General features: G+C 38.1%; 1 protein-coding gene across 1 annotated transcript; it reads right to left on the bottom strand.

Annotated features, from left to right (window-relative positions):
* Positions 1–48: 48 nt before the first annotated feature.
* Positions 49–25,973, bottom strand: WDR38 (WD repeat domain 38). The gene is made up of 9 exons (XM_012553715.3): positions 25,746–25,973; positions 17,864–17,984; positions 11,251–11,367; positions 7,349–7,446; positions 6,458–6,538; positions 1,737–1,865; positions 1,504–1,653; positions 756–803; positions 49–461 (listed from the first exon to the last, which is right to left on the bottom strand). Exons 1-9 carry the CDS (start codon positions 25,947–25,949, stop codon positions 165–167), a joined length of 1,245 nt encoding a protein of 414 aa, XP_012409169.2. The 5' UTR covers positions 25,950–25,973; the 3' UTR covers positions 49–164.
* Positions 25,974–27,449: the final 1,476 nt, after the last annotated feature.

Below are 27,449 nucleotides of genomic sequence, written 5' to 3'. Positions count from 1 at the left end.
TAGTAGTGAGGAAGACCCTTGATCTCTTTTAAGAAGTTGAGGCTGGAATGTCTTGACTCTTTATTGATAATCATAAGAAGTCTTAGTTTCTAGTTCAAGATAGTTGAATTTAAGGTTAACCCGAACACTGTTTCTTTTGAACTTCTTATAACTTGACTTGGGTCTTAGATTTTCAGTTCTTGTCCTAAAGGGGAAATGGTGCTGTTCCTAGCTCTCTTCATTGTGGCTCCTGGTTCCATATAATGTACACTTAAATTGCGTATTTCACTGCCCTTGGAACAGTTGTCACTTAAAGTTGACTTCGGAGTTGTTGAATGGCTCATCTGACAGCGCTTGGAATATTCTCCAAATACTTGATGATCTGCAGTTCCTTCTCCAAATATTCGGTGATCAGCTGACCCCGAAACCAACAACTTCCCATCTGGGGTGAAAGCACAGACATGGGCCACTTCTAAAACTCCCTGCAAAAATAAAGTAAAAAAACAGCCTTGGGCTAGGAGCCAGAAGACCTGATTCTTAGTCCCATTTCTATCACTAAAACAGCTGGATGACCCTGACACCAGATCTCATTCATTCTATGGTGTACTAGATGACCGTAAAAATTTTAGTTCTGCCATTTTACAAAAATGCTATTAACTTGTTTTACTCCATGGTTTGCATGTTCTAAGGATCAGTTTGTTGATTGTTGGGGTATAATGTCACCTGCTAATTTAAACCAGACTCTTCTACCCTCACAGCCCCATGCCATATCTTACCCTCAGGCTCTCTGTGCATTTTCCAGTTGTACAATCCCAGATTTTAACCTATGTTAAAAGGGGGAGAAAGTCAGCAAAATATTGTTACTCAGAAGACCAAGGCTTGGAAAAAGATGATATGGAGCCATTTTTATTACATAATCTGCTTTTAAATTTTGGTTCTTGTTATGGAAATAATCTGAACATTGAAAAGCAAATTATTTAATTAGGCTCAATCCTGGGAAGATCTCTACCTCTGCCAGTTTAAATGGCAAATAATCTAGCTCTGATGCATCTATGGGGGCTAGAGGAACCCTGCCCAACCTTGCTCATTCTTACCTGGCAACAATTAGGAATGAAGCAGGTAAGAGGATAGACAAAGTAAAAGCCATTTAGGCCATTTTACAGAATCAGCAGCTGTTCACAGCTCACAGGGGATTCAAAAGGATTTTTTCTTTTGAGGTCTATTTCAATGGTGCCAAACTAATAGAGAGGAGCCCACTTAATGACTGGGAGAGGCACATGATATCTTGTTTATTTTGCTAAATATCTCCCAAATACATTTTAATGTGGTTTGGGCCTCAGGAGCACTTTAAACCTCTGGTCTAGCTCAACTTTAAATTTGAAATCTGCTTCCCTAACAGACCAGAACTCACAGAGCCAGAAGTTGAATTCAGTTTCTTTGTCTCCAAAGGCAGCACTTGCTATAGTACTACAGACCTTATGGGTAGGGTACACTGGAGCCCAGTTCTGAGCTGAAAAGGATTACCATCTCAGAGTATTCTGAGCTAGCCATTCGAAGCCCATCAGCAGAAAAGGCCATGCTCTTCACCCAAGTCAGATGTCCTAACAGTTTGGCTAGGAGTTTTCCTGTCTCGGGATTCCAGATGCGGATGGTTTTGTCCCAGGAACCTGAGGCCTGTGGAATAAGTGGTAGTGTTTTGGCAGTAGTCTTTCCTGAGATACCTTCCCTCCTTTCTAAGGGATAGAGTTGCAGCTTACCAGGAGCCCAGATGGGGAGAAACACACACAGCTGACGTTTCCTTTGTGGCCTTCCAGTACTTTATTTTTAATCTTGTCCAATGAGCGCAGATCCCAGACTCGGACTGTAGCATCCCAGGAGCCAGTAGCCTGTCTCGAAGAAAAGTAGGCACCTGTGATACGAGCTTTGGAGAAAGGACCATCTCAGGTTCAACATGTGTGAGGCAGAAGTTACTGCTGGCCAACCACTAGGGAAGAGATGGGAAAGATCTGGGGTTTTATGAAGTGACTGAGAAAATTGACCCAAATCCTCTGAATCCAGAGTGGTCCTTTATCTGCATAGAAGCTCTTTATGGCAACACTGAGAACAGCCAGCTTCTATAAGGGGTTGAAGAAAATCCAGAAGACCCTTTTAGATTAAACAGATTGCATGATTTGAAGCAACCTAAAAGCTTGTAGAGCAACTAGCCAGCCTGAAAACACTAAGGGGAGATAAGATCCATGTCAAGTTTGAAGCCATCACAAATTGCCAGGCTTCAAATGACTGGCCACATCAAATCATCTTCACACTGAAAAACTTATGCTAGGCTAGTAAAAAAGATTCTATTAGTATGTACCAAGCCAAGAATTCTATAAAATTTCAAAATATAAAACTTTAAAAATAAAAACAAGATTATTAATATAAAAAACCCAGTACTATCTAAATTACAATTGGCATACTAATCAAACTGGTTTGCCATAGTAAGCCAAAGGATTACTTTAGAACCAGACAAAATTCATCTGGAAGAACAAAAGATGAATCTCGGGGAAGATTGGAAAGAGGGGGTAGTACCAGACCAAAAAAAAAAAAAAAAAAAATTTTACTAATAGAACAGGTAACAAAACAAGTAGAATCAGTTGTACCAGTGTTAAAACCATAAAATATCAATTTGGGGAGGGGGAGGGGGAAAGAGGATGAGGATTACCGTTATAGAACTGACCATAACTTAGGAAAATTGAGAAGCAATTGTTGCTTCATACCCTCTATCACCAAAAGAACTAAATGAATACATGAACTAAATGTAAAATGAAAGAAATGAAATAGCATTCACAATTAGAAGAATTCTGGGAAGGGAGATGATTGTAATCAGAACAGGCAGTAGATGAAAATAATAAAAATGAGAACCTTCTGCACAATCAAAACCACTGGGAAACTGCTAGCAAATTTCTCAGATCTTATAATCAATATATAGAAAATTGTTGCATGTAAGAACATGTCATTCTGCAATAGATAAAAAAAAAAAAAGGAAAGATGCAAGTGATCAAGAAATAAGAACAATTCTAAGGTTCTGCTTCATGCCCATCAGGTTGATAATCTAAAAAGAAAGAAAATGCTAATAAGGGGAAAAGCAATAGAATAGGGTGGTGGCAGATCTATACAAACAGCCACATTAATGAACCATCCAACCATTCTAGAAAGCAATTTGGAACTAACTTCAAAAAGTTACTAACTGCATACACTGATTGAGGATTCTTTTGTAATTAAAGAGTTGACAAAGGGACAGATAGGTAGCAAAATGGATGGAGTACTGGGCCTAGAGTCAGGAGGACATTTGTTCAAACTTGGCCTTAGGTATTAGCTGTGTGACCTTGGTTACTTTTCCTTCTCCCCCCAAAAAAGACTTGACTAAAGCACAGTTTCTTAAACTGTAGATCACAATCCCATTATGAAGTCTCATAATTGAATATGGGGCTTGCAAAATTATGACTTATTTGATAATTGATTTATATACCTATTTTATAAATTTAGACATCTGAGGTCCTGTAAACATTTTTCAGGCAAAAAGGGATTGCAAGTAAGAAAAGTTTAAGAAGCCCTAGGCTAGCCCACTTTTGAGAGATTAAAGTGCTTTGCCCAGGCTCAAATAGCCAGTACCATCAAAGGAAGGATTCCCAGGTCTCATTTGCTCTGAAATTAGACTTAGATTAGGCCCATCAGGGTGCCTGTTATATTAAACTAGATCATATAAGATGAAGAAAAAAATAACAAATGAAGAGAAACCTTGAAAAATTTGTAGGAATGAATGCAGATTGAAGTTTACAGAAGCAGGAGCATAATTTACACAATGACTATAATAATGTAAAAGAAAATTAATTTTAAAGATGTAAAAAAAACTCAAGCAGTTCAATGATCAAAATCATGACTTCAAAAACGAAAGTAAAACATTCTTCCTACCTCTTGGCAGAGAAGACTACCAGAGAGATGCAAAATGAGACACATTTTCAAATGTGACCCATGTGTCCATTGCTTTGCTTAACTGTATTTTGTCACATATTACATCTATTTTGGAGGGCTAGATAGGAATTTTAAGGAAAAAACTGGTGGGAGGTGATACTGATGGAGAAGAAAAAAAGAATCAATGAAACATTGAAAAAATATAGAAGAAAATATTAAGATGTTTTGAAGGGGACCAAGAAGACCACCAGGGCAATTTTGTTACTCCATGTTAAGTGTAATACACATTTAAAAAAAAACATTGTAACAAGTTTACAGTTTCATCTATCACTCTATATGTTCTTAGGATACTAAAATGTTCATGTTGATGTTTGTCAAAATTATAAAAAAAAAAAAAAAAGAATTTCAAACAATAACAACAAAAAAGACAGGTTATACCATTCACACTGGTCATCTTTCTCTTTCTCATTCTCATTCTTTCCCACTGAAATCTTATCCTAGGATGATTGGGCTGTGAGAAGTGAACATTCACATTTTCTTGCCCAGAATAAAGATACCTTCTATCCTACTTCCTAGCTATTTGCAAACCCTGGCATTGTTAGTAGAGGCAACCAGATGATACAGTGAAAAGAACCCTGGGCCTGGAGTCATGAAGACCTGAATTCAAATTCTGCCTCTATTTGCCTTGGGTTCCTCAACAGTAAAACAGCAATAATCATAGCACTTACCTCTCCGTATTATTTTATACCTTGGTACATGAATGTTTATTCACTTCTCTGCTTAATATAGTACCAGACATATAGTAAGCAATTGTTTTGTTTTTTTATCATTTTTAAAATAAAACATTCAAGCATAGCTATCAAAGAGAGAGGCAATGCTAAAGAGTAGAAAGAATCCAGGATTCAGGATCAAGGAACATATTTGTAATTTCAATGGTTTGGGGAACTCCTACATAAGTAAACTTTCTCTACCAATGCAGGTAGCACCTCCTCTGCATCTTTGTCTTAGAGAATTGTCAAGATACTGAGAGGTCCCCTGGGTCACCCAAAGTCTTCCTGAATCCAAAGCTGACTCTATATTCATTTGACTCCATGGCTTAAAGCTTAGTTGTCTAAATTCTTATATCCCATATACTAACAAAGTGACCCATTTTACCCAGGCCTTTAGTAGCTTGGTATGAAGGAAATAAAGCTGTTAGACTTTTAAATATGATATCCTACTTTTCTTTTCCTGGATTAGTTTTTGCTGGGAATAGTGTTTTGGAAGGTGCTTTATTTGCTTGACTCTGGGAATAAGAGAACTGGAGGAAGGTTAAGGAGAGCAAAGGGAGGTTAATGGGACTTTGGCAACTGAACCATTTTTGGTATTTCATTTTCTATTGAGCAGAAAGAATGTTTTTGAAGATTTAAGCTTTTTTGTGGGGAAGAGAGGTTGGAATGACAGGGAGGATATAGACTTTATGATATTATGTGGAAATTCCCTCTGCCAGTTAAATTCATTCATAACTTAGTCTTAGAGAGTTGACTGAGATATTGAAAAGTGCCTTTCTTACAGATATACAACTGGAATGTCAAAAAGCAGGATCGGATTTCTGATTCCAAAGATAGTCTTCTACTATAACATGCCGCCTCTGGGAGAGGGAGATAGGAGACCACTTTAGTCTAATATCTTATCAATTGGATTCACTTGTAAATAACATTTGTAAAGCATTTACCATATAGAAATATTGTATTTAAGGTCTGGGAATGGTAATATGAAAAAATTACGTAGTCTTTGCCCTCACTAAGCTTAACAGTAACTTGGGGATAGGTAGGAATTCAGTATCCATATAGATAAAGCAAGGAAAAATTAATAAAGGACCAAGTGGAAATCTAGACTAAGTGCTCTAGGAAAACTTTCATTTGAGTAGGGAAGGATAAAGTATGTGTGTGTGTGGGGGGGGGGGGGGGGGGGGGGGGGGGGGGGGGGGGGGGGGGGGGGGGGGGGGGGGGGGATGGAAACATAAGGAGGATTAGAGTATCTAAGGAAGAGATTTTTTTTTTAAATAGGTAGAGCTAAGGAGTGCATTCCAGGGACTATATGTTATATGTAGGCAGAAGCAAGAATCTAGTTGAGATTCTGGAACACTTAATCAAAAGAAGTAATTTGAAATAAGTTTGGATTGATAAATTGGAGCCTGACTATGGAGGATTTCAAATGTCAGATTAAAGAGTTTATTTATTAAGAGCTTGAACTAGAGAAGTAAAAAGAGTATAGAGAGGAGTCTCTGTGTATGGATGACTGAAGGAATGAAAAAGCATCTATTAAGTGCTTCTCTGGCACCAGACGCTGAACTAAACAATGTTATACAAAGCACAGTGTGGGAGGCAGAATCAAGAGAACTTGGTAAGTGGCTGAATTTGGATGGAGGGCTTTGCAGGGATATGTGTGAATAAAATGGAGGAGTGCCAGTTAATCCACACAAGGACAGTTATTGAAGGCCAAGGTGCCCACCACTACATGTGCTGAAGAGGGAGGTCACACTTACAAGATATTCTGAATTGGGTGAAAAGTCACTGCTTTGGATGGCATCTTGATGTCCAAGGAGTTGAATGATGATTTGACCTGTCTAAAAGAGAAGGAAAATTTGTGTAAATATACACATCAAACTAGAATGCTTGCAAAGGCGAAACATTAGAAATAAGAAGTGTTAAAAAAAAAAAAAAAAAAAAGATCTAGTCCAGTGCCCCCATTTTAGATGGGCAACTGAATCTCAAAGAAGTTGTGGCTTCCTCAACGTAACATAGTTGGGGGGGGGGGCAGCTAAGTGGCACAGTGGATAGAGCACTGGCCTTAAAGTCAGGAGGACCTGAGTTCAAATCTAGCCTTCAGACACTTAACACTTACTAGCTTATCCAGTTACCTCAATCCAAGCCTCCCATCCAAGGATCTTCTCACTATGTTCTGCTGCCTCCTAGATTCTCATTCAAAAAGAAATAGCTATGAAGTAGGGCAGATCATTGTCACCACTTCTTGATTCACTTGAGAAATCCGGGTTCTAAGATCCCTTTCAGCTGGAATAAATAGTTTCTATGTTCTAGTATTCCCTATGCCAAAATCTGATTAACTTTCATTCCTCAGAGACTTCCAATACTTTAGATTTCTCTATTCATTTCAACCCCCATGCCCACAATGAAATTAATTAGTATATAAAATACACTATCAAGGAGTCTTTGTAGAATAATGATTCCTGATGAAATGTGAACAAGTATTCCCTCATTTTGTAAGTTTAGTTTCAGCAAATCTCTATTAGGTGAGTTTCCTAGCATAGACAATATAGGGCTTCTTGGGGGGAAAGCCCTATTCCTGTGGAGCCCAGCTCCTTAATCCTCCCCCCATACACACACACACCATACCTAGTTTTCCTCAATTCCCATACCTGTACTTCCCAGAGTATAACTTTGTGGTCCCAGCCTCCAGATGCCAGCTGATTAGAGTCTGAACTGAAGCTGACTGTCTCCACACCCCGGGAATGACCTGGAAGACCCCAGTGAAGACAGGGTATGTGAAATAGAAACAATTAGCCCCCAACACTAGTCTCCTGCCCAATCTGCAGCACAAAAGGAACGGTACAAGGCAGAGGAAAGGTGGTGATTGAGCCTCTCTTGCTAAAGACTCTGTGGTACATGTACTTTATAAATACATGTACCGTATGTCCTAGAGGTTTGGAGGTTAAAAACCAGGTTGTAAGATTTATGGTGTGACCTGTGATCACTTATTCAATTCACCTATCTCCTAAAGTTTTTATGAAATGAAAGTGAATGCTGTCTAGGGGAGGGTGTGGGAGGAAGGGAGAGAGAAAAATTTGGAACAAAGGTTTTTTGCAAGGGTAAATGTTGAAAACTATCTTTGCATGTATTTTGAAAATAAAAAACTATGATTAAAAAAAAGAGAGAATGAAAGTGAGCACCAATTTCTCACATGTGGAGTTGGGACTCCTTTAGAAGTGATGAGGGAATTCCAAGAGACTGGCAATCATTCTGTAGGCACAGGACCTCTCTTCTTTGAGGCTTTGCCCACCCATGCCCATCCCCATATTTGATATGGACCATTAGAACTTTGAGGAACCCTGAATTGAATAATAATGGTAGCTTACTTTGAAAGTACTTCAAGTTTCTTTTTTTTAATTTAATTTAATTTTTTTTTGAATTTTTAAAATTAAAGCCTTTTATTTATAAAAGATATGCATGGATAATTTTTTTTAACATTGACCCTTGCAAAACCTTGTGTTCCAAATTTTCCCCTCCTTCCCCTCACTTCTCCAGATAGATAGCAGGTAAACTAATACATGTTAAATATGTTAAAATATATATTAAATCCAATATATGTATATATAGATATAGATATATATCTATATCTATATATATATATATTTATACAATTATCTTGCTGCACAAGAAAAATCGGATCAAGAAGGGAAAAAAACTGAGAAAGAAAACAAAATGCAAGCAAACAACAACAAAAAGAGTGAAAATGCTATGTTGTGATCTTTTCTCAGTTCCCACAGTCCTCTCTCTGGGTGTAAATGGCTCTCTTCATAACAAGATTATTGAAACTGATCTGAATCATTTAATTGTTGGAAAGAGTACTTCAAATTTCACAAGCTATGATGACCCTACACTAACCTTGAGCCATACTTTACATACATATATATGTATTTTCCCAAAAAGCTGCTTTGCTCTTAATTCAGTCTGAGATCATATTAGGATTTTGCTTTTGATTTTTCCTTTTAATTACCACATCATACTTTTGACTCACCTTGAATTTATGATCCACTAAAACTCCTAGACCTTTTTCATGCAAGTCTCCTCTGTCCTGTACTTGTGATGTCAGTGATGTGCTTCACAGTATAGCTCATCTTTTCTGAATGATGAAACCAAGGTAATGAATGGTAAAAAGATTCACCGAGAAAAAACTTTGGGAGATAGATGAATAGGTGATCCCAAGTCACACAGTAAATCTCATAACCTGGTTTTTATCAGCCCTTTAGGGTTTGTGATACATATATACTTAGAAAGTGACTCCACAGAAGCTCTCTGTACTGAGTCCTTTTCTCAGGACTCATCTGGAATACCCGCATTCAGCACTAGGCTGTTGTTTCTCCTTTGTTTAAAAGATGACCCTTGACATCATTGTGATGTTGATTGAGTGTGAATTGGACTTAAGTGAGATAGAGTTGCAAAAAGTTGTCAGCCTCACTCTCTTTTCCATAGTCATCAAAGTCCAGTGGTGAGACAAAAGTCAAGATGACTGGCAATGGCCAAGGATGCAGCAATTGATTTTGGTGTCTTTATGGCTTTTCAAACTTTAAGCCCTCCACAATGCCTACTTCCTTGCAAAACTGTCTTGTCATACTGGCTAAACCAGGTCAAGACAACAGACAGGCAGACAATTTATTCCAATTCTAAGCTACATAGTATGAGAAAAACATGATAAGCTGGTGAGTATTCAGAGGAGGGCAATCAGAATGATCAAGACCCTTGAGTTAATTTCATAAATAATCAGTAGCAAGCATATATTAAGTAGTTATTTTCTATGTGCCAGGCACCAGCTATATTCTGGAAATAGAAGGGCCAGTTGAAGAAACTGGAGATAAGAATGGGCAAATGGAATGGTATGGGGAAGAACCTGATCATTGGAAAGGTCATCATGTAGAGCAGGCCATCTTAAATTTTTTCCACTCATGACCCCTTCTTGCCTGAGAAATTTTTACACAATCCCAGGTATGTAGGTATATAAAATAGGGATACAAGTCAAACTGATAATATATTGATTTACTGATAATAAATCATAATTTTGTGACCCCCACATTCAGTTATGAAACCTCATATGGGTTCTTAAACCATAGTTTAAGATGCTAGGATGTAGAATACAGATTAACCCCATGGGAGAAATGGGTAGAAGTTGAAAATAAGACAAATGTAGATTTAATATCAGGAAAAAATTCCTAACAATTAATTATCCCAAAGTAGAATGGGCTGCCTGCTCCTTGGGGATCTTCAAGTAGTAATCAATTGACCAGGGTCAAGTGTGATATAGTGAGGATTCCTGATACTTGATGTTGAACTTGGACTCTAAGCCCAATCTTTCCGTGTCAGCAAGAGAGAACAAGAGACCTGGACTGGAATCCTGTGAAAAATGAGTTTGGGAGAAGTTAAGGTTTTGGAGACACTTGGGATTTAGTGGTATATCTAGGGTCACACAGTCAGATTTGAATTCGGGTCCTCTTGACTACAGGACTGGTACACTATCCACACCACTACTGAGTTGCCCTGAAAAGTCATGTTCTGACCTAACCTTTATAAATTTCAAGGTGACAAAGCCAAAGGCATTCAAAGCCAAGCATCTGGACTCTAAGGTCAGTATCTGTCTTTGGAACGAAGGGAGATATGTACTAGGCCTTGGGGAGAAAGAAGGGAGTCCCATGTGTCCCTGTGGCAGCTTGAAGCCTCCAGGAGGTCTCCTGTCAGGAGCAATGAGGGCTATGTGATTCTCTTTGGGTCCCAAGAAGAATTATGAGCTCCTTGTACCCTCCAAATTTCTCTTGATTCTGAATCAAGACACAGACTAGCTTCTGGTTATTTGTTATGGCATCAGTAAGACTTGGAATTGGAAGAGACCTTGGAGGTTATCCAATCTAGATATGGCAAACAACAGCTCCAGAGCCAAAGCCAGCCTGCTGCCTATTGAGTAAAGAATGTTTTTATGTTTTAAGATTTTTAAGAGGTAAAAACTATTCTTAGCTTTTTTTGTTGTTGTTATTGAATATTTTTCAGTCACGTCCAACTTCATTATCCCATTTTGTTTTTTTTTGTTTTTGTTTTTTAGCAAAGATACCAATATAGTTGGCCATTTCTTTCTGCAGCTCATTTTACAAATGAGGAAACTGAGGTAAACAGGGTTAAGTGACTTGCCCAGAGTCACACAGTCAATAAGTGCCTGAGGCCAGATTTAAAATCAGGAAGATGAATCCTCTTGACTCCAGGCCTCTTAATCTACTCTTAGCTTGAAGGATGCACAAAACCAGATCAGGATTGGGCCCCAGGCCATAGTTTGCTGACCTTTTATCTAGTTCAGTGCTTTCCTTTTCCAGCTGAGAAAACTGAGGCCCAGAGAGGTTGTGAATTATTTGATGGCACACAGGTAGAAGGATTAGAAAAGGATTCCAACCCAAGTCCTTGGCTCCACACCAAACTATCTGAAACCAATGGTGATCCCCAGGCCTCAGAGCCTTCCTTCCTTTCTCCTCCTCCGTGCCCTAATCTTTTTCTTTCAGGTTACCTTTCAGAACCTGGATGCACCGGGTAGTTTGGGCGTCCCATAACCGGACTGTGCAGTCACGAGAGGCACTTGCAAAAAATCTGCCATCAGGAGAGAATCTGCAGAATAGCACTGGAGCTGTAAAAGAGAAAGACCAGGACTGGGTCCATCATGTAGGGAGCTCACAATCATTGGAAGAACAGACTCCCTCAGGGAATAACAAATACGTGTAAGTAAGCTCCAGGAAAACATGCCTCTTATGGCCTTAATGGGATGGGACACAAGGGCCTGAGCCCTTAGGGATGAGGCCCAGTAGTCTGGGTTCCTGAAGGTCAGCCATTGTTTGACCTTTGTATTTGGAAGGGGACCATGACATCAGGGAGGTGAAGCCAGAACATGCAAGTGAATTGGATGTAAATGAAGGAGGCTGTGGCCCTCCAGAGCATCTGGGTCCAGTGGCCAGACATAGATCGGGATGACTAGAGGGGGAATGCAGTGGGAGGCCTGGGCCTTTGGAAGCTAAGGTCTTAACAGGTCTGACTGCATCCATTCAGTGATTAAGGCTGGGTAGCAATTGAGGCAAAAAATGGCCTTTTCACCTAGTCAAAAAAATATAAATAAATAAATCTGGGAGGGGAAAACGCTCAGGGTTTCTGGCCAATCTTCTAAGGCTGAAGAAAGACTACTTTCATATAAGCTGCTTAGGATCCAGTCCCAGCCCTAGAAGCTAATGATTTAGATCCCTTTCAATAGGATTTTCTGTGTCAATGGACTTGGAAGATAGGATCACAGCAATTGAGAATTTTGAAGGGATTTTACAGATGAAGATACTGAGACCCATAGAGGGAAAGATGCTTGCCCAAGTTAACACAGCTAGCAAGTGATACTAACAATGAATGAATAGTATCAGAGACTAAGGAATTAGCAGTTCTACTATGCTCTCCCCTAGTAAGTTACATCTAGAGTACTGTGTTGGGTTCTCTGCCATTTTTTTTTTTTTTTTTAAGGAAGGCTACTGACAAGATGGAAAGTTCAAAGGAAAGTAATCAGAATGGTGAGAGGATGATAGACCGTGTCAGGTGAGGATGGCTAACTGGAGAAAAGATGTAGTGGGAACAAGCAGCTAGGCAAAATGGACAGAGGACTGGACCCGGACTCAGGAAGAAGAAAAGCCCAGAGTTCAAATCCTGCCTTAGCTCCTCATTAACTATGTGTTCCATAATAAGTCATTAAAACTTTGATTCATCTGCCTCATCTGCAAAACAAGAATAATAACACCTATCTCATTTGAGATAGTAATTGTAAAGTACATTGCTAATTTAAAATGCTATATAAATGTTAGTTATTACAATTATGCTTGATTCAGTTAAGTATTTTCTAATAATGACCCATGTCCAAAAATGTACTGGATAGGTTCATAAAAGTGTTAAGTTATAAGAAATGCTCAGGTGAAGGCTGGATGACTAGTTGTTGGGATTGTTATAGAGGGAATTTCTGTTCTGGAACAGTTTAGATCTCTTTTGAGGTCCCCTTCTGATCTGAGATTCTTTGATTTAGAAAACCTGGTTTTCATTCTTGGTTCTGAAACTTACCTTAGGCAAGCAACTTTAAGCACCTACTATGTGCTAGGCACTGAGGACACAAAGACAAAAGTGATAAAAGCAAATATTTGCCTTCAAGGAATTTATAATTTGAATGCAGTTATGATATTCACAATCACCCCACTCCCAGTCTTTTTCTCCATCTAGCCCTTCAACCACTTTCCAGGCTCTTTTTATGTTTTATCTTCATCCATTGGAAAAGTAAACTTCAATAGTTTTTTACAAACTATTTCATTTGCTTATATTTCTTTTCTCAGAACTCAAGGTCCCAGTATGTAGGATACACTTAATATATCTATCATCTATCCATTATCTGTTATCAATCATCTATATACCTCCCTACCTATTTACCATCTATTGTCTAGCTATCTATCACTTAACTTTTAGTCTATTTCTCTCTTTCTCCTCCCTTCCTTTCTCTTTCCTCTCTCTTGTCTCTCTGTCTCTCTCTTTCTGTCCATATATCTGTCTGTCTGTGTGTCTGTCTCTCTATCTCTCTCTCTTTTCTCCCTTTCTCTCTTCCTGTTCTCCTCTTTCCTCTTTCCACTCCATTCATGTTTCTGATTCATTTGATCTCTTTCAGCCTTAGTTTCTTCATCTCTAAAATAGGGATAATAATACTTTCATTAACTCACTCAACTTCAAAGTGCCACACAGAGGTAATAAATTAAGCACTGTCAATGTTCCATGCTATGGTCAGAAGAGGTAGAGATTTCAGGATGGAGCATCATTTTCCTGTTCCTCCCAGTCTGAGAATTATCAGCAGCTTTCTTGTTTCCTAACTCTGCATTTAGTTGATGGTTATCACAGTGCATAATCTGATATTAATGACAGCAGTGGGTTGGGGATGAATATGGTACAGAGAGATGTTCCTTACTGTTGACTGGAAAATTTATTGGTAAATGGACAAGGAAAAGGAGACATTTGGGGGCTCTGGCTCTAGAGAGCTTGAATTAAGGGGCTTTGGAATGATTTCTTATCCTGGGAGAAGACAAGTTAAATAAGCCAGCAAACAGCCTGAGTATAGTAAAGATACAAGATTCAAAATGTAGTCAAAGAGCTACAAACCAGCAAAATAATCTTGGCTCTGAAGGCAATTAATGTGAAGTGAAGGCTGGAAAATATTATTGGGAACATTGTAGAGAGCATTTCTGTGGAGCTATGGGGCTGATCTGGGTGATTTATGGGGTCCTTTTCATTTATGAAATTCTGAATTTCTGGAAAAAAACACTAAGCAGCTAGGAGACCTGGGTTCTGGGCCCAGCTCTGCCAGTCTTCTTGTCTATAAATGAAAGGGGTTAGACTGGAGGATCTCTACTGTACTTTCTAGCACTGATATGTGATTCTAGTAACTACCTAGATAGATAGACAGAGAGATAGATACATAGAAAAGGGAGAGCTGGGAATAGGAAAAGAAGGAGAAAAAGAGAGAAAGAGAGAGAGAGACAGACAGACAGACAGACACATGGAGAGACAGACAGAGACAGAGAGAAACAGAGGTGCAGATACAGAAAGACAGAAACACAGAGAGAAGGACATATATACACCACACACACACACAAATACACAGAACATTCAATACTGACGGTCTGTAGTTTGGTCAGTATCTCTGACCATTTGGTCACTCCATTCACTAACACCTCACAAATCCTTTCCTGACTTAAGGCCATTGATATGGTTGAAAAAATTCATATTTTTGGTGTTCAAGCACCACTAGTGACCTGACCCAGGCTAGTTTTCTGATAAAAGACTCTTCACAATGATGTTGTCAATGCTGAATTTTTATTCCATTAGCGCTCGTCTAAGTTTATGCTCTGTTGCTATAGTTTTCAAGAAACCAAGGCCATTGCCAGGAGACATCAGAGGAAGTTTTTAGAGGGATGTTACACAGATATTGTGAAAAATGAAGGAAAGTGAACTCTAGACTTATTTTTAATCAACAAAAAGGAACTGGTAATGACAAGAATTTTGAGAAGACTCTTTGGGAAACACTGGGTATAATCAGACTTATTCCCTAGACTTTTTTTTTAATTAAAAAATGGTTTTAGTTTTTAAAAAAATATTTTTTCTACCTCAATGAAAAACAAAACAAAACTCTTGTAACAAATACATATAGTCAAACAAAACAATTTTTGCATACTTATGTCTAAAAACTATTCTTCAAGTTGCACCCTGAGCCATCACCTCCCTTGAAAGAGATGGGTAACAGGTTTTATTTTATTGTGGTCTCTCTGGAATTGTGGGCAGCTATCACATTAGTTAGAATTTTTTTTAATTATATTTTTTTCTAATTACATGTAAGATATTTTTAAATATTCATTAAAATTTTTTTTTCAAGTTCCAAATTCTCTCCCTTCTTCTCCTCCACCACTTTTCTTCTTGAGAAGGCAAGCAATTTGATATAGATATATGTGCAATCATGCATAGCATTTTCATATTAGCTGTGTTACTAAGGAAAAAAAAGACAAAAAAAAAAAAAAACCCAAGAAAAATAAAGTTTAAAAAGAATATGCTTCAATCTACATTCAGATTCCATCAGTTTTTCCTCTGGAGATGGGTAACATTTTTCATCTTAAGTTTTTTGGAATTATCTTGGATCACTGTATTTCTGAAAATTAGCTAAGTCATTCACAGTTGATCATCATACAATATTTCTATTGTTATCTACAATATTTTTCTGGTTCTTTGTTTCAATTTATATGTCTTCCCAAGTTTTTCTGAAACCTTCTTGTGCACCATTTCTTGCAACACAATAGTATTCCATAGTAATCATATGTCCCAGTTTGTTCAGCCATTCATTTATGGGCATTCTCTCAATTTGCATTGATTAGAAATCTTAAAGTCTTTTCAAAGTTATTTGTCTTTACAATGCTGTTATATAAATTGATGATCTAGTTCTGTTCACTTCACTGTGTACCTGGTCCTACAAATCTTCCCAGGCTTTATTTCCCAGGCATCATTTCTTTTGGGTTAACAGTATTCCCTAATTGACAGGAAGCTCTTTGATTTTTATTTCTTTTTCACCACAAAAAGAGTTGCCATAAATATTTTGTACACACTGGCCTTTTTCTTTTTTGATGTCTTTGAAGTATAGTTACTATTGGTGTCTCTAGGGGAGAGGCTATGCACAGTTGATTGACTTTTGGGGACATAGTTCCAGAATTATTTTTCAGAATGGCCAGACCAGTGACAACTCTATCAACATTGTATTAGTGTGCCTGTTTTCTACAGCTCCTCCAAAATTTTTCATTTTTCTTTTATTGTCAACTTTGCAATCTGATGGACATGAAGTAGAACCTTGGAGTTATTTTAATTTGCATTTCTCTAATTCTTAAATGATATGGAAGATTTTTTTCATATGGCTATATTGATAGCTTGGATTTTCTTCTCTTGAGAACTATCTGTTCATATCTTTGACTATCAACTGGGGAATGGCTCTTGTCTTGTGTACCTGAATCAGTGCTCATATATTTTGGAAATGAGATCCTAATCAGAGAAACTTGTGAAATTTTTTTCTGAGTTATTTGTTTCTCTTCTAATTTTAGATGCATTTGTTTTGTTTGTGCAAGACTTAAAATTTACATAAACAAGATTATCCTTTTTATGTTTTGTTACTTTCACTATCCATAGATCAGCTAAGTAATTTCTTCCTTTTTTATCAAATTTGTGTAAGATGTTATTTTTCATATTTAAGAGATTTATCCATTTGTTATTTTTCATATTTAAGAGATCTATCCATTATCACTTAGACTTCAAATAAGCAAATTTTTAAAAGTTTGGAGAAAGGATTAGGAAGATCTTATGGTAAAGGGACCTAAAAAAAACCAGTTTGAAGAGCAAGAATGAAATTATAACAATGCAATTGAGAATTATCCCAACAAGAAGTGAGGGTGGGGGCAAGTGTCTAAAAGAGTCTGACACTGCTGCACAATAAGCTCCACTGAGTTTAAAAAGGACAAGTTGGAATAGAGAACGAATACAAAAGTGTGTCAAAAGGTTCTTTTAAAAAGAGTGTTGTAAAGTTCATATATTACAGAATAAGGTAAAAGTTTATGAATTAAGGCAACAAAATGGGCTTTAAGCAGAAAAGCTATTCGGAGAACAATGAGAAAAGGTCATCCACAAAATGCTTTCCTCATGAGGACCCTGGGAAAGTTGTGGGCGCAATATTATTTTCCTTTTACAGGTGAAGCAGCTGAGATTCTAAGGTAAGTGCCTTGCCCAAAGACACAGTCACAAATGGTGAATCGCGAGGGATTTGAAGAACGTTCTGACTACTCATTTACTCAGACAGTTTCTTTCTCCAGAACCGTGTAAGCAAGTAAGGGGTGGATTGGGACAGTCGGTGTGATTGATGTTAATAAAAGTCAGATTAAACCCCTCCAAACCTATTTTCCCCCCTTTCTTTTCTGTCAAGGAGAGGCAGTGTGAGGGTGGAAAGACCCTAAAGAGGGATCCTTGGGATAGAATGTTAGATCTGAAAGGGATCTGAGATCATTTAGTTCAGTAATACCTAGTTGTAAAGAGATAAGGGCTCCAAATACTTATCCTTTACAACCCCAGCAAAATTCAAACCCTCTGAGAGCTGGATCAGCAAGGACCAGAGACCTAGAAAGCCTCACTACCGTATGTAGATCTGGAATTTTTCTTACTGTTCATTTCTCTCTGAGGGCAACCCCAAAGTGGTTGGTCCGAGGGTGCTAGAAGACGAACACCTCTGCTCTCTGCGTCCTACTTCTCTCCACCCACTCCTCCTCCCTCCTCCTTTCCTCTGCAATTCTTGATTCAGTTCGGACTCGCAATCTCCCAGTTGGAGCGTCAAGTCTTTGGAGCAGCTATTGGGGGAAGCTTGGCAGGGAGAAGCGAGACCCCATCCCAGACGGCCTGGGCCCACCAGCTGTTAGTTATGTTACGACCCGGGGACGATATTGGGCGCTGGTCTGCAAGCAAGCTTGAGGGCAAAAGTTGTGCGCGAGGGAGTAGGAAGGGTGGGAGGTGAGAGACCGGATGGGACGCCCCCGCCGCGCGCCCACCTGTGTGGCCCGGCAGCCTCCGTAGCAAATTCCCAGTCCGAGCCCCCCACATGTACACCTTGTTGTCATCACAGCACGTGAGGAGGATCCGAGTGTCCGGGGAGAAGGCACACGAATTGACCTGGGAGGGAATAAGTCTATTGGATTCCGTTCCAAAAGAGGTAGCCAGATAGCCTAGAAAGAATGCCTGGCTCAAAGGCAACTCTGAGTAGGAGACATTTCATCTTTCTAAGTCTCAGTTTCCTCATCTGCAAAGTGAGGAGGTTGGATTAAACATTCTCAAGAAAGGCTCTAAATCCGTGATCAGCTTAAATTTAACTGTGACCATCATCGTCAATAACAACAGTATTTCCTCCATAAGGGCACACTTCATTCCGTAAATTGTTTCAAAATTCCCATCAAGTTTGATGATTTAGTAATTTAATTCACTAATTCCACTCACCAGGTTCCTTGAAAATATTGCCTCATATAAATTTCAGCCCCTCAATAGGGCAGAGTAAATAAATCTTTCTAAAATTTAGTTTAACTACTGGGCACTGAGGAACTCTCCTTGGATTTTTATCCTTGTCTTTCTGTCTGTCTCTGTCTCCGTGTGTCTATCTCTGTATCTGTCTGTCTCTGTCTTTGTACCTCTGACTTTATGATCTTATCAGCTTCCTATAAATTCAATCAACTATACACAGGATCCCCATATCCTTCTGTTTCCAGAATGTCAGTTCTAGATTATCAACCAGCTCTAATTGGATTCTCATCTTCCAGACTCTTCAATGCATAATTTCCTTAAACCAGGGATCTATGTAATTCCCTTGCTCTAATAACTTTCTGTGTACCTTATGATCTCTAAGGTAAAATTCAAACTCTTCTGTTTAGCATTTTTTTTGGCTGAGGTAACTGGGGTTAAGTGACTTGCCCAGGGTCACACAGCTAGTTAGTCTGAAGCGACATTTGAACTCAGGTCCTCCTGACTTCAAGGCTGGTGCTCTCTCCACTGAACCATCTAGCTGCCCCTGTTTAGCATTTTTAAAACCCAACTTTACAATATACCATCTTCCCCAATTATTTCACATATTTCCCCTTTGTTACTCCCCCATTCTTTTCAATCAATAGTCCTACTTACTCCCCCCACACTTTAGCCATCTATCTTCCCACCCCATTCCCTCTATACCTCCATTTCTTTTTTTTTTTTTTTTAATAATTATAACTTTTTATTGACAGAACCCATGCCAGGGTAATTTTTTAACAACATTATGTCTTGCACTCACTTCTGTTCTGATTTTTCCCCTCCCTCCTTCCACCCCCTCCCCTAGATGGGAAGCAGTCCTATACATGTTAAATAGGTTACAGTGTATCCTAGATAAAATATATGTGTGCAGAACCGAACAGTTCTCTTGTTGCACAGGGAGAATTGGATTCAGAAGGTAAAAGTAACCCGGGAAGAAAAACAAAAATGCAAACAGTTTACATTCATTTCCCAGTGTTCTTTCTTTGGATGTAGCTGCTTCTGTCCATCATTGATCAACTGAAACTGAGTTAGATCTTCTCTTTATCAAAGAAATCCACTTCCATCAGAATACATCTTCATATAGTATCGTTGTTGAGGTATATAATGATCTCCTGGTTCTGCTCATTTCACTTAGCATCAGTTCATGTAAGTCTCTCCAAGCTTCTCTGTATTCATCCTGCTGGTCATTTCTTACAGAACAATAATATTCCATAACATTCATATAACACAATTTACCCAACCATTCTCCAATTGATGGGCATCCATTCATTTTCCAGTTTCTAGCCACTGCAAAGAGGGCTGCCACAAACATTTTGGCACATGTGGGTCCCTTTCTCTTCTTTAGTATCTATCTCTTTGGGATATAAGTTCAGTAGTAACACTGCTGGATCAAAGGGTATGCACAGTTTGATAACTTTTTGGGAATAATTCCAGATTGCTTTCCAGAATGGTTGGATTCGTTCACAACTCCACCAGCAATGTATCAGTGTCCCAGTTTTCCCACATCCCCTCCAACATTCATCATTATTTTTTCCTTTCATCTTAGCCAATCTGACAGGTGTGTAGTGGTATCTCAGAGTTGTCTTAATTTGCATTTCTCTGATCAATAGTAATTTGGAACACTTTCACATGAGTGGAAAAAGTTTCAATTTCATCATCTGAAAATTGTCTGTTCATATCCTTTGATCATTTATCAATTGGAGAATGGTTTGATTTCTTATAAATTAGAGTCAATTCTCTATATATTTTGGAAATGAGGCCTTTATCAGAACCTTTAACTGTGAAGATGTTTTCCCAGTTTGATGCTTCCCTTCTAATCTTGTTTGCATTAATTTTGTTTGTACAAAGGCTTTTTAATTTGATGTAATGAAAATTTTCTATTTTGTGATCAATAATGGTCTCTAGTTCATTTTTGGTCACAAATTTCTTCCTCCTCCAGAAGTCTGAGAGATAAACTATCCCATGTTCCTCTAATTTACTTATAATCTCGTTCTTTATGTCTAAATCATGGACCCATTTTGATCTTATCTTGGTGTATGGTGTTAAGTGTGGGTCAATGCTTAGTTTCTGCCATACTAATTTCCAATTTTCCCAGCAGTTTTTGTCAAATAGTGAATTCTTATCCCAAAAGTTGGAATCTTTGGGTTTGTCAAACACTAGATTGCTATAGTTATTGACTATTTTGTCCTGTGAACCTAACCTATTCCACTGATCAACTAATCTATTTCTTAGCCAATACCAAATGGTTTTGGTGACTGCTGCTTTATAATATAGTTTTAAAATCAGGTACAGCTAGGCCACCTTCATTTGATTTTTTTTTTCATTAATTTCCTTGAGATTCTCCATCTTTTGTTCTTCTATATGAATTTTGTTATTATTTTTTCTAGATCATTAAAATATTTTCTTGGAAGTCGGATTGGTATAGTGCTAAATAAATAGATTAGGTTTAAGGAGTATTGTCATCTTTATTATATTTGCTCAGCCTATCCAAGAGCACTTGATATTTTTCCAATTTTTTAAGTCTGACTTTATTTGTGTGGAAAGTTTTTTGTAATTTTGCTCATATAATTCCTGACTTTCCTTTGGTAGATAGATTCCCAAATATTTTATGCTGTCGACAGTTATTTTGAATGGAATTTCTCTTTGTATCTCTTGCTGTTGGATTTTGTTGGTGATGTATAAAAATGCTGAGGATTTATGGGGATTTATTTTGTATCCTGCAACTTTGCTAAAGTTGTGGATTATTCCTAATAACTTTTTAGTAGAATCTCTGGGGTTCTCTAAGTATACCATCATATCATCTGCAAAGACTGATGGTTTGGTTTCCTCATTGCCTATTCTAATTCCTTTAATTTCTTTCTTGACTCTTATTGCTGAGGCTAGTGTTTCTAATACAATATTGAATAATAATGGTGACAGTGGGCAACCTTGCTTTACTCCAGATCTTACTGGGAAAGGTTCAAGTTTTTCCCTATTGCATATGTTGCTTACTGATGGTTTTAAATATATGCTCCTGACTATTTTAAGGAAAAGTCCATTTATTCCTATCTTCTCAAGTGTTTTTTATTAGGAATGGATGTTAGATTTTATCAAATGCTTTTTCTGCATCTATTGAGATGATCATATGGTTTTTGTTAGTTTGGTTACTGATATAGTCAACTATGCTAATAGTTTTCCTAATACTGAACCAGCCCTGCATTCCTTGTATAAATCCTGCTTGGTCATAGTGTATTATCCTGGGGATGATTTTCTGTAATCTTTTTGCTAATATTTTATTTAAGATTTTAGCATCAATATTCATTAGGGAGATTGGTCCATAATTTTCTTTCTCTGTTTTCAACCTACCTGATTTAGGTATCAGTACCATGTCTGTGTCATAAAAGAAATTTGGTAGGACTCTTTCAATCCCTATTTTTTCAAGTAGTTTATATAGCATTGGAGTTAATTGTTTTTTAAATATTTGGTAGAATTCACATACAAATCCATCTAGTCCTGGGGATTTTTTCTTAGGGAGTTGGTTAATAGTTTGTTCTATTTCTTTTTCTAAAATGGGACTGTTTAGGATATTTACTTCTTCCTCTGTTAATCTGGGCAAGCTATATTTTTTAAGGTATTCTTTCATTTCATTTAAGTTGTAGAATTTATTGGCATAAAGTTGGGCAAAGTAACTCCTAATTATTGCTGTAATTTCCTCTTCCTTAGTGGCGAGTTCTCCATTTTCATTTTTAAGACTAACACTTTGATTTTCCTCTTTCCTTTTTTTAATCAGATTTACTAAGGGTTTGTCTATTTTGTTGGTTTTTTCATAGAACCAACTCTTAGTTTTATTAATTAATTCAATAGTTTTTTTTACTTTCAATTTTATTGATCTCTCCTTTTATTTTTAGAATTTCAAGTTTAGTGTTTGACTGGGGGTTTTTAATTTGTTCCTTTTCTAGCATTTTTACTTGCAAGCCCAATTCATTGACCTTCTCTTTCTCTATTTTATGCAAGTAGGCCTCTAGAGATATGAAATTTCCCCTTATTACCGCTTTGGCTGCATCCCACACATTTTGGTATGACGTCTCATTATTGTCATTTTCTTGGGTGAAGTTATTAACTATGTCTATGATTTGCTGTTTCACCCAATCATTCTTTAGTATGAGATTATTTAGTTTCCAATTATTTTTTGGTCTATTTTCTCCTGGCTTTTTGTTGAATGTAATTTTCATTGCATCATGGTCTGAAAAGGATGCATTTACTATTTCTGCCTTACTGCATTTGAGTTTGAGGTTTTTATGTCCTAATATATGGTCACTTTTTGTATAGGTTCCATGAACTACTGAGAAGAAAGTGTACTCCTTTCTGTCTCCCTAGTTTTCTCCAGAGATCTATCATATCTAACTTTTCTAGTATTCTATTTACCTCTTTGACTTCTTTCTTATTTATTTTGTGGTTTGATTTATCTAATTCTGAGAGTACAAGGTTGAGATCTCCCACTATTATAGTTTTGCTGTCTATTTCTTCTTGCAGCTCTCTTAATTTCTCTTTTAAGAATTTAGATGCTACACCACTTGGTGCATATATGTTTAATATTGATATTGCTTCATTATCTATGCCACCCTTTAGCAAGATATAGTGCCCTTCCTTATCTCTTTTAATTAGATCAATTTTTGCTTTTGCTTGATCTGAGATCAGTATGGCTACCCCTGCTTTTTTTGACTTCACCTGAAGCATAGTAGATTCTGCTCCAGCCTTTTACCTTTCCTCTGTATGTATCTCCCTGCTTCAGGTGTGTTTCCTGTAACCAACATATTGTAGGATTCTGGCTTTTAATCATTCTGCTAACTGCTTCCTCTTTATGGGGGAGTTTACCCCGTTCACATTTATGGTTAAAATTACCAATTCTGTATTACTTGCCATCTTGTTAACTCCTGTTTATGCTTTTCTCCCTTCTTTCCCTCTTCCCCCCCTTCCTCAGTATTAAACTTGTGAGCACTACTTGCTTCTCACAGCCCTCCTTTTTCAGTATCCTTCCCCACGCCTTAGAGTTCCTCCCCCTATCTTATTCCTTTTCCTCACAGTTTCTGTATTCCCTTCCGCTTAGCTTATTCCTTCCCTTTTCACTTTTCCCTTCCCACTTTTCAATGAGGTGGGAGAAGTTTCACCATAAATTGAATGTGTCTAAAATTTTTCTTTTTAAGTCAATTCTGATGGCAGTAAGATACCCACTGTATTCATCCCCCTCCATTCTTTCTCTCAGATATAATAGGTTTCCTTTGCCTCTTCGTGAGATGTAGTACCCCCATTTTACTCTTTTTCTGGTACAATGTCCTTTCCACCTCTAGTTTCTAGAACAAGGTATACATGTATTCTTTATATGTCTTTATAGCAGAAATATAGTTCCCAAAATTTCTTTTTACCTTTTTAGGTTTCTCTTGATCTTTATCTCCATGTCTTAGAATCTCTCTTCCTTACAGGCCCAGTTTTTCAGACATATCTTTGTCTTACAAGCCATTCCTGATCTCCTTTGTAACAGATCTCCAGAGCCCCATTATAATGCATAGGTTATTATCTGTTTACATGTTGCATTTTCCTAGTAAAATTTGAGTACTTGAGGGCGGGGATTGCTTTTGTTTTGTCTTTATCTCTAGCACTATAGCCTTGCACATTGCTATATAATTGCACATTAAAATTGCACATATTAACATATGCTAGTTGCATTATATTGCTTGGAAGGGTAAAAGAAAAAGTCTACTTAAAACAGTTCCATGGGAAATGATAGGAGATGACAGTGATAATTGTTTTTATTTCTATACCAGCTTTATGGTTTACAGATTTCTTTTTTTTTCACATCAAGTCTGTGAGGTAGCTCAAGCCAATGTCTCCTGACAGCAAAGGACACAGAAAATAAGTGAGTTTGTGAAGTGGCTTGCCCAAGATTACCCAGCTAATAAATTCCAGGATGGGTGAAAACATAGGTCTTTTGACCATTTAAATCTAGAGAGATCTCTTCATCTTATCCTGATGCTGCTGCTTCCAGGACCTGAACAAAGAATAATGGACCTAGAAATCACATGACCTGGATTAGATTTCTAACTGCTGTTTCTTAGCTGGGGTCCACTTCACTCTTATGAGCCTTCTTTTTTCATTCTTTGAAATAAGCGTAGACCAAATAATCTCTGCCAAGCTAATCATCTGACTTTTAAGACATTTCCCATGACATCATCACACATTGACAAATATACAAATGACTATAATACATAATAGCATCAAATAGAATCACAAACATGTAATGTTTTATGTGACATCTGAAAAGACTAGGAGGAGAATTAAGGAATACTTCATGGAAGAAAGGGCTTTGAATTGGGATTTAAAGGAGAGAGAAGAATCCAACAGGAAGAGGGGAAAAGAAAACATGGATTAATGAGATAATGTGAGTAAAGTCACACACAGAGAGAAAGCATTGGGATATTTGCTGTGTATTGAGGAGCCCAGTTATAGTACATGGAAAGAAAAAATTAAATATAAAGTTGAAAAGGTGGGGGTAATGTCTGCCTTGAATGCCAAGAGGAAGAATCTGAATTGAGAAAGCCAATAGGAAACTTTGAAAGATTTGAAAGATTTTAAGCAAAGCAGTGTAATACATACATATATATATATATATATATATATATATATATATATTTTAATTTTGCTGGACTTCAGTTTCCTCTTTTCTAAAATGACAGGCCATCCTTTTTGATCTGATTTTTCTTGTGCAGCATGATAATTGTGGAAATATGTATAGAAGAATTGCATATATTTAACATATATTGGGGCATTTGCTGTCTAGGGGAAGGGATGAGGAGAAGGGAGGGAGAAAAAAGAATTTGGAATATAAGGTTTTGCAAGGGTGAATGTTGAAAATTATCTGTGCATGTGTTTTGAAAAGAAAAAGCTTTATTTAAAAAAAACCTAAAATGTAGGGCCTGAATTAGATGACCAATAAGGTCTCTTCCAGGTCTATTATAGTTCCTAGAATAGTCCACCTAGCTGTGAGGTGAGTTGATTAAAAGGGTAGCAATACCATTTTAAGAAGCCATTGCAATCGTCCATATGGGTTGGAATCGTTTTAGAGAGAATAGAGAGGGGTCAAACATAAGACTGACTCACTGAGTATATGAAATGAGGAAAAGGGAACTTGTCTGAGATAAACACCAAAGCATCTACTCTGGACGGGATGATTCCCCCAGATTGCATCAGTGAAGCCAGCAGATGTAGCACGCTGGGGGGAAATTAGATTGGGGTGTTGACAGAATGCAGCATCTGGGAACAGGGGTTGTGGGATGCTCCAGGGGCCCAGGAAGCCCCCTCTTCCAACTGACCACAGCTTTGGCCCCCATCCGCACCCCCGCTTACCTCCCCTTTGTGACGACTGAAGTATTTTATACTGCCCACGGTCAAAGGCGCCCAATCCTTTGGCGGGGTTGGAGGGGCCTGGATGGAGGATTCAGATGTGGTTTCAGATCTAGCTTTGTGGGGGCTTCGATCGCGGGGGCCGCGATCCCTGAACTTCCCCCGCACCGCGGGCATTTCTCTTACGGCGACTGCCGACCTGGGCATGCTAGGGCTGTTCTGGGCAAGCAAGGGGTGGGGTAGGGGATGTGTACGCTGGGGTTTCCATGGTGACCGCCCCGCCCGGTTTCCTCCCCTTCGCTGCCCTCTTCTCCTCCAAAATATGGCTTAAAGCCACTGGGGAGCGCTATCAGCATCCCCAAGCAGCAGCTATTAAACACTTAGTGTGTACCGAGAATCCCTGGCAGTACGCGGGAGATGCAGGAGAGCTCCAGACTTCATGAATTTGGGCAGTATGGTGAAGTGGAGAATATACTGTTGGGCTTCGCCACTAAATATGTAACTCGGAGCCAAAGCCAGCTTTCCATGGTCCTTTTTTGAGACTCTGTTTACTCAGCTGTAAAAATGAGGACAATAAACTTTGTAATCCCTGCCTTTTTTTTTTTAAGGAGAAAAACATTTTATAAACCTTAAGAGAGCTTCTATAAATATGAGTGGGTTTTAAAAACTATTTGTAGGACCATAGCTGGAAGGGACTTCACAGGTCGGCTAGCCTGAAGTCAAACCTGTAGTTGCAGAGGCTCATCGCAAGTTGCGACAGTCTTGAATGTGCATTGGACTAGACGAAGATGTAATTGAAAAATATCTAACGAAATAAATAAAAATAAAGCAGCAACATACAATAGACTGAAAATGTAAAAATGCAATCGGACATAATGTTAATAATATGACAGAGAAGTGGCACAGTGGATAGAGTGTCAGGAAACATCCTTCTGAATTCAAATCTAGCTTCAGACACTTACTAGCTATATAACCCTAGGCAAGACTAGCTATACAAACTGTTTGCCTCAGTTTCCTCATCTATAAAATGAGTCGGAAAAGGAAAATGGTACTCCAGTATCTTTGCCAAGAAAACCCCAGATAGGGTCACAGTCTGACATGACTGAACAACAAAATGTTAATATGTACCTTTATAAGTCAATGTGCATTCCTTATATACAGTGTAGTGGTCCTCATTTTTATATGTATTTGATTCCACTTATCTAGACCAACTCCTTCATTTTTCAATGAAGGATGAAGGAAACTGAGGCCCAGGAAGATTGAAGGCCAGGAGGGTAATCATCAGAGGTAGGTACTCTGGATACCTACCTCTAGGTCCTCTGACTCCAGAGGCAGTGATTGAGCTGAAAGATTTGATATCTTATCACTCTGGATACCACATGGAACCTACCATGTTTCCTGAATTGACAACGTCCCTGATGGCAAGCCAGTGATTTACCTCTCTGAACCTAACAGCCTGGTCCTGGGATAACATGCACATGTAGATTGTCACCAGGCCCACAGCTGAAATTTTTACTTAACCCAGGGCTACCTGCATGTAATGTATCAAAAGAGGCTCTATGGGAGTCAGATTATGATTAAATACAAAACAACTGAGAGGTTGGAGCAGGTAGAAGGGATTGCCACTAGATAGGGCAAGCAGAGGAGGCTTTTGGGAAACGGGAGCGCCTGAGGTATTCCTAGAAAGAAGATTCAATAGATTTGGGA

This window comes from Sarcophilus harrisii, chromosome 2 (genome assembly GCF_902635505.1).
Source record: "Sarcophilus harrisii chromosome 2, mSarHar1.11, whole genome shotgun sequence".
Classification (NCBI taxonomy): domain Eukaryota; kingdom Metazoa; phylum Chordata; class Mammalia; order Dasyuromorphia; family Dasyuridae; genus Sarcophilus; species Sarcophilus harrisii.
The sequence above is the reverse complement of the archived record's forward strand: the minus strand, read 5'-3'. Positions and strand labels throughout refer to the sequence as shown.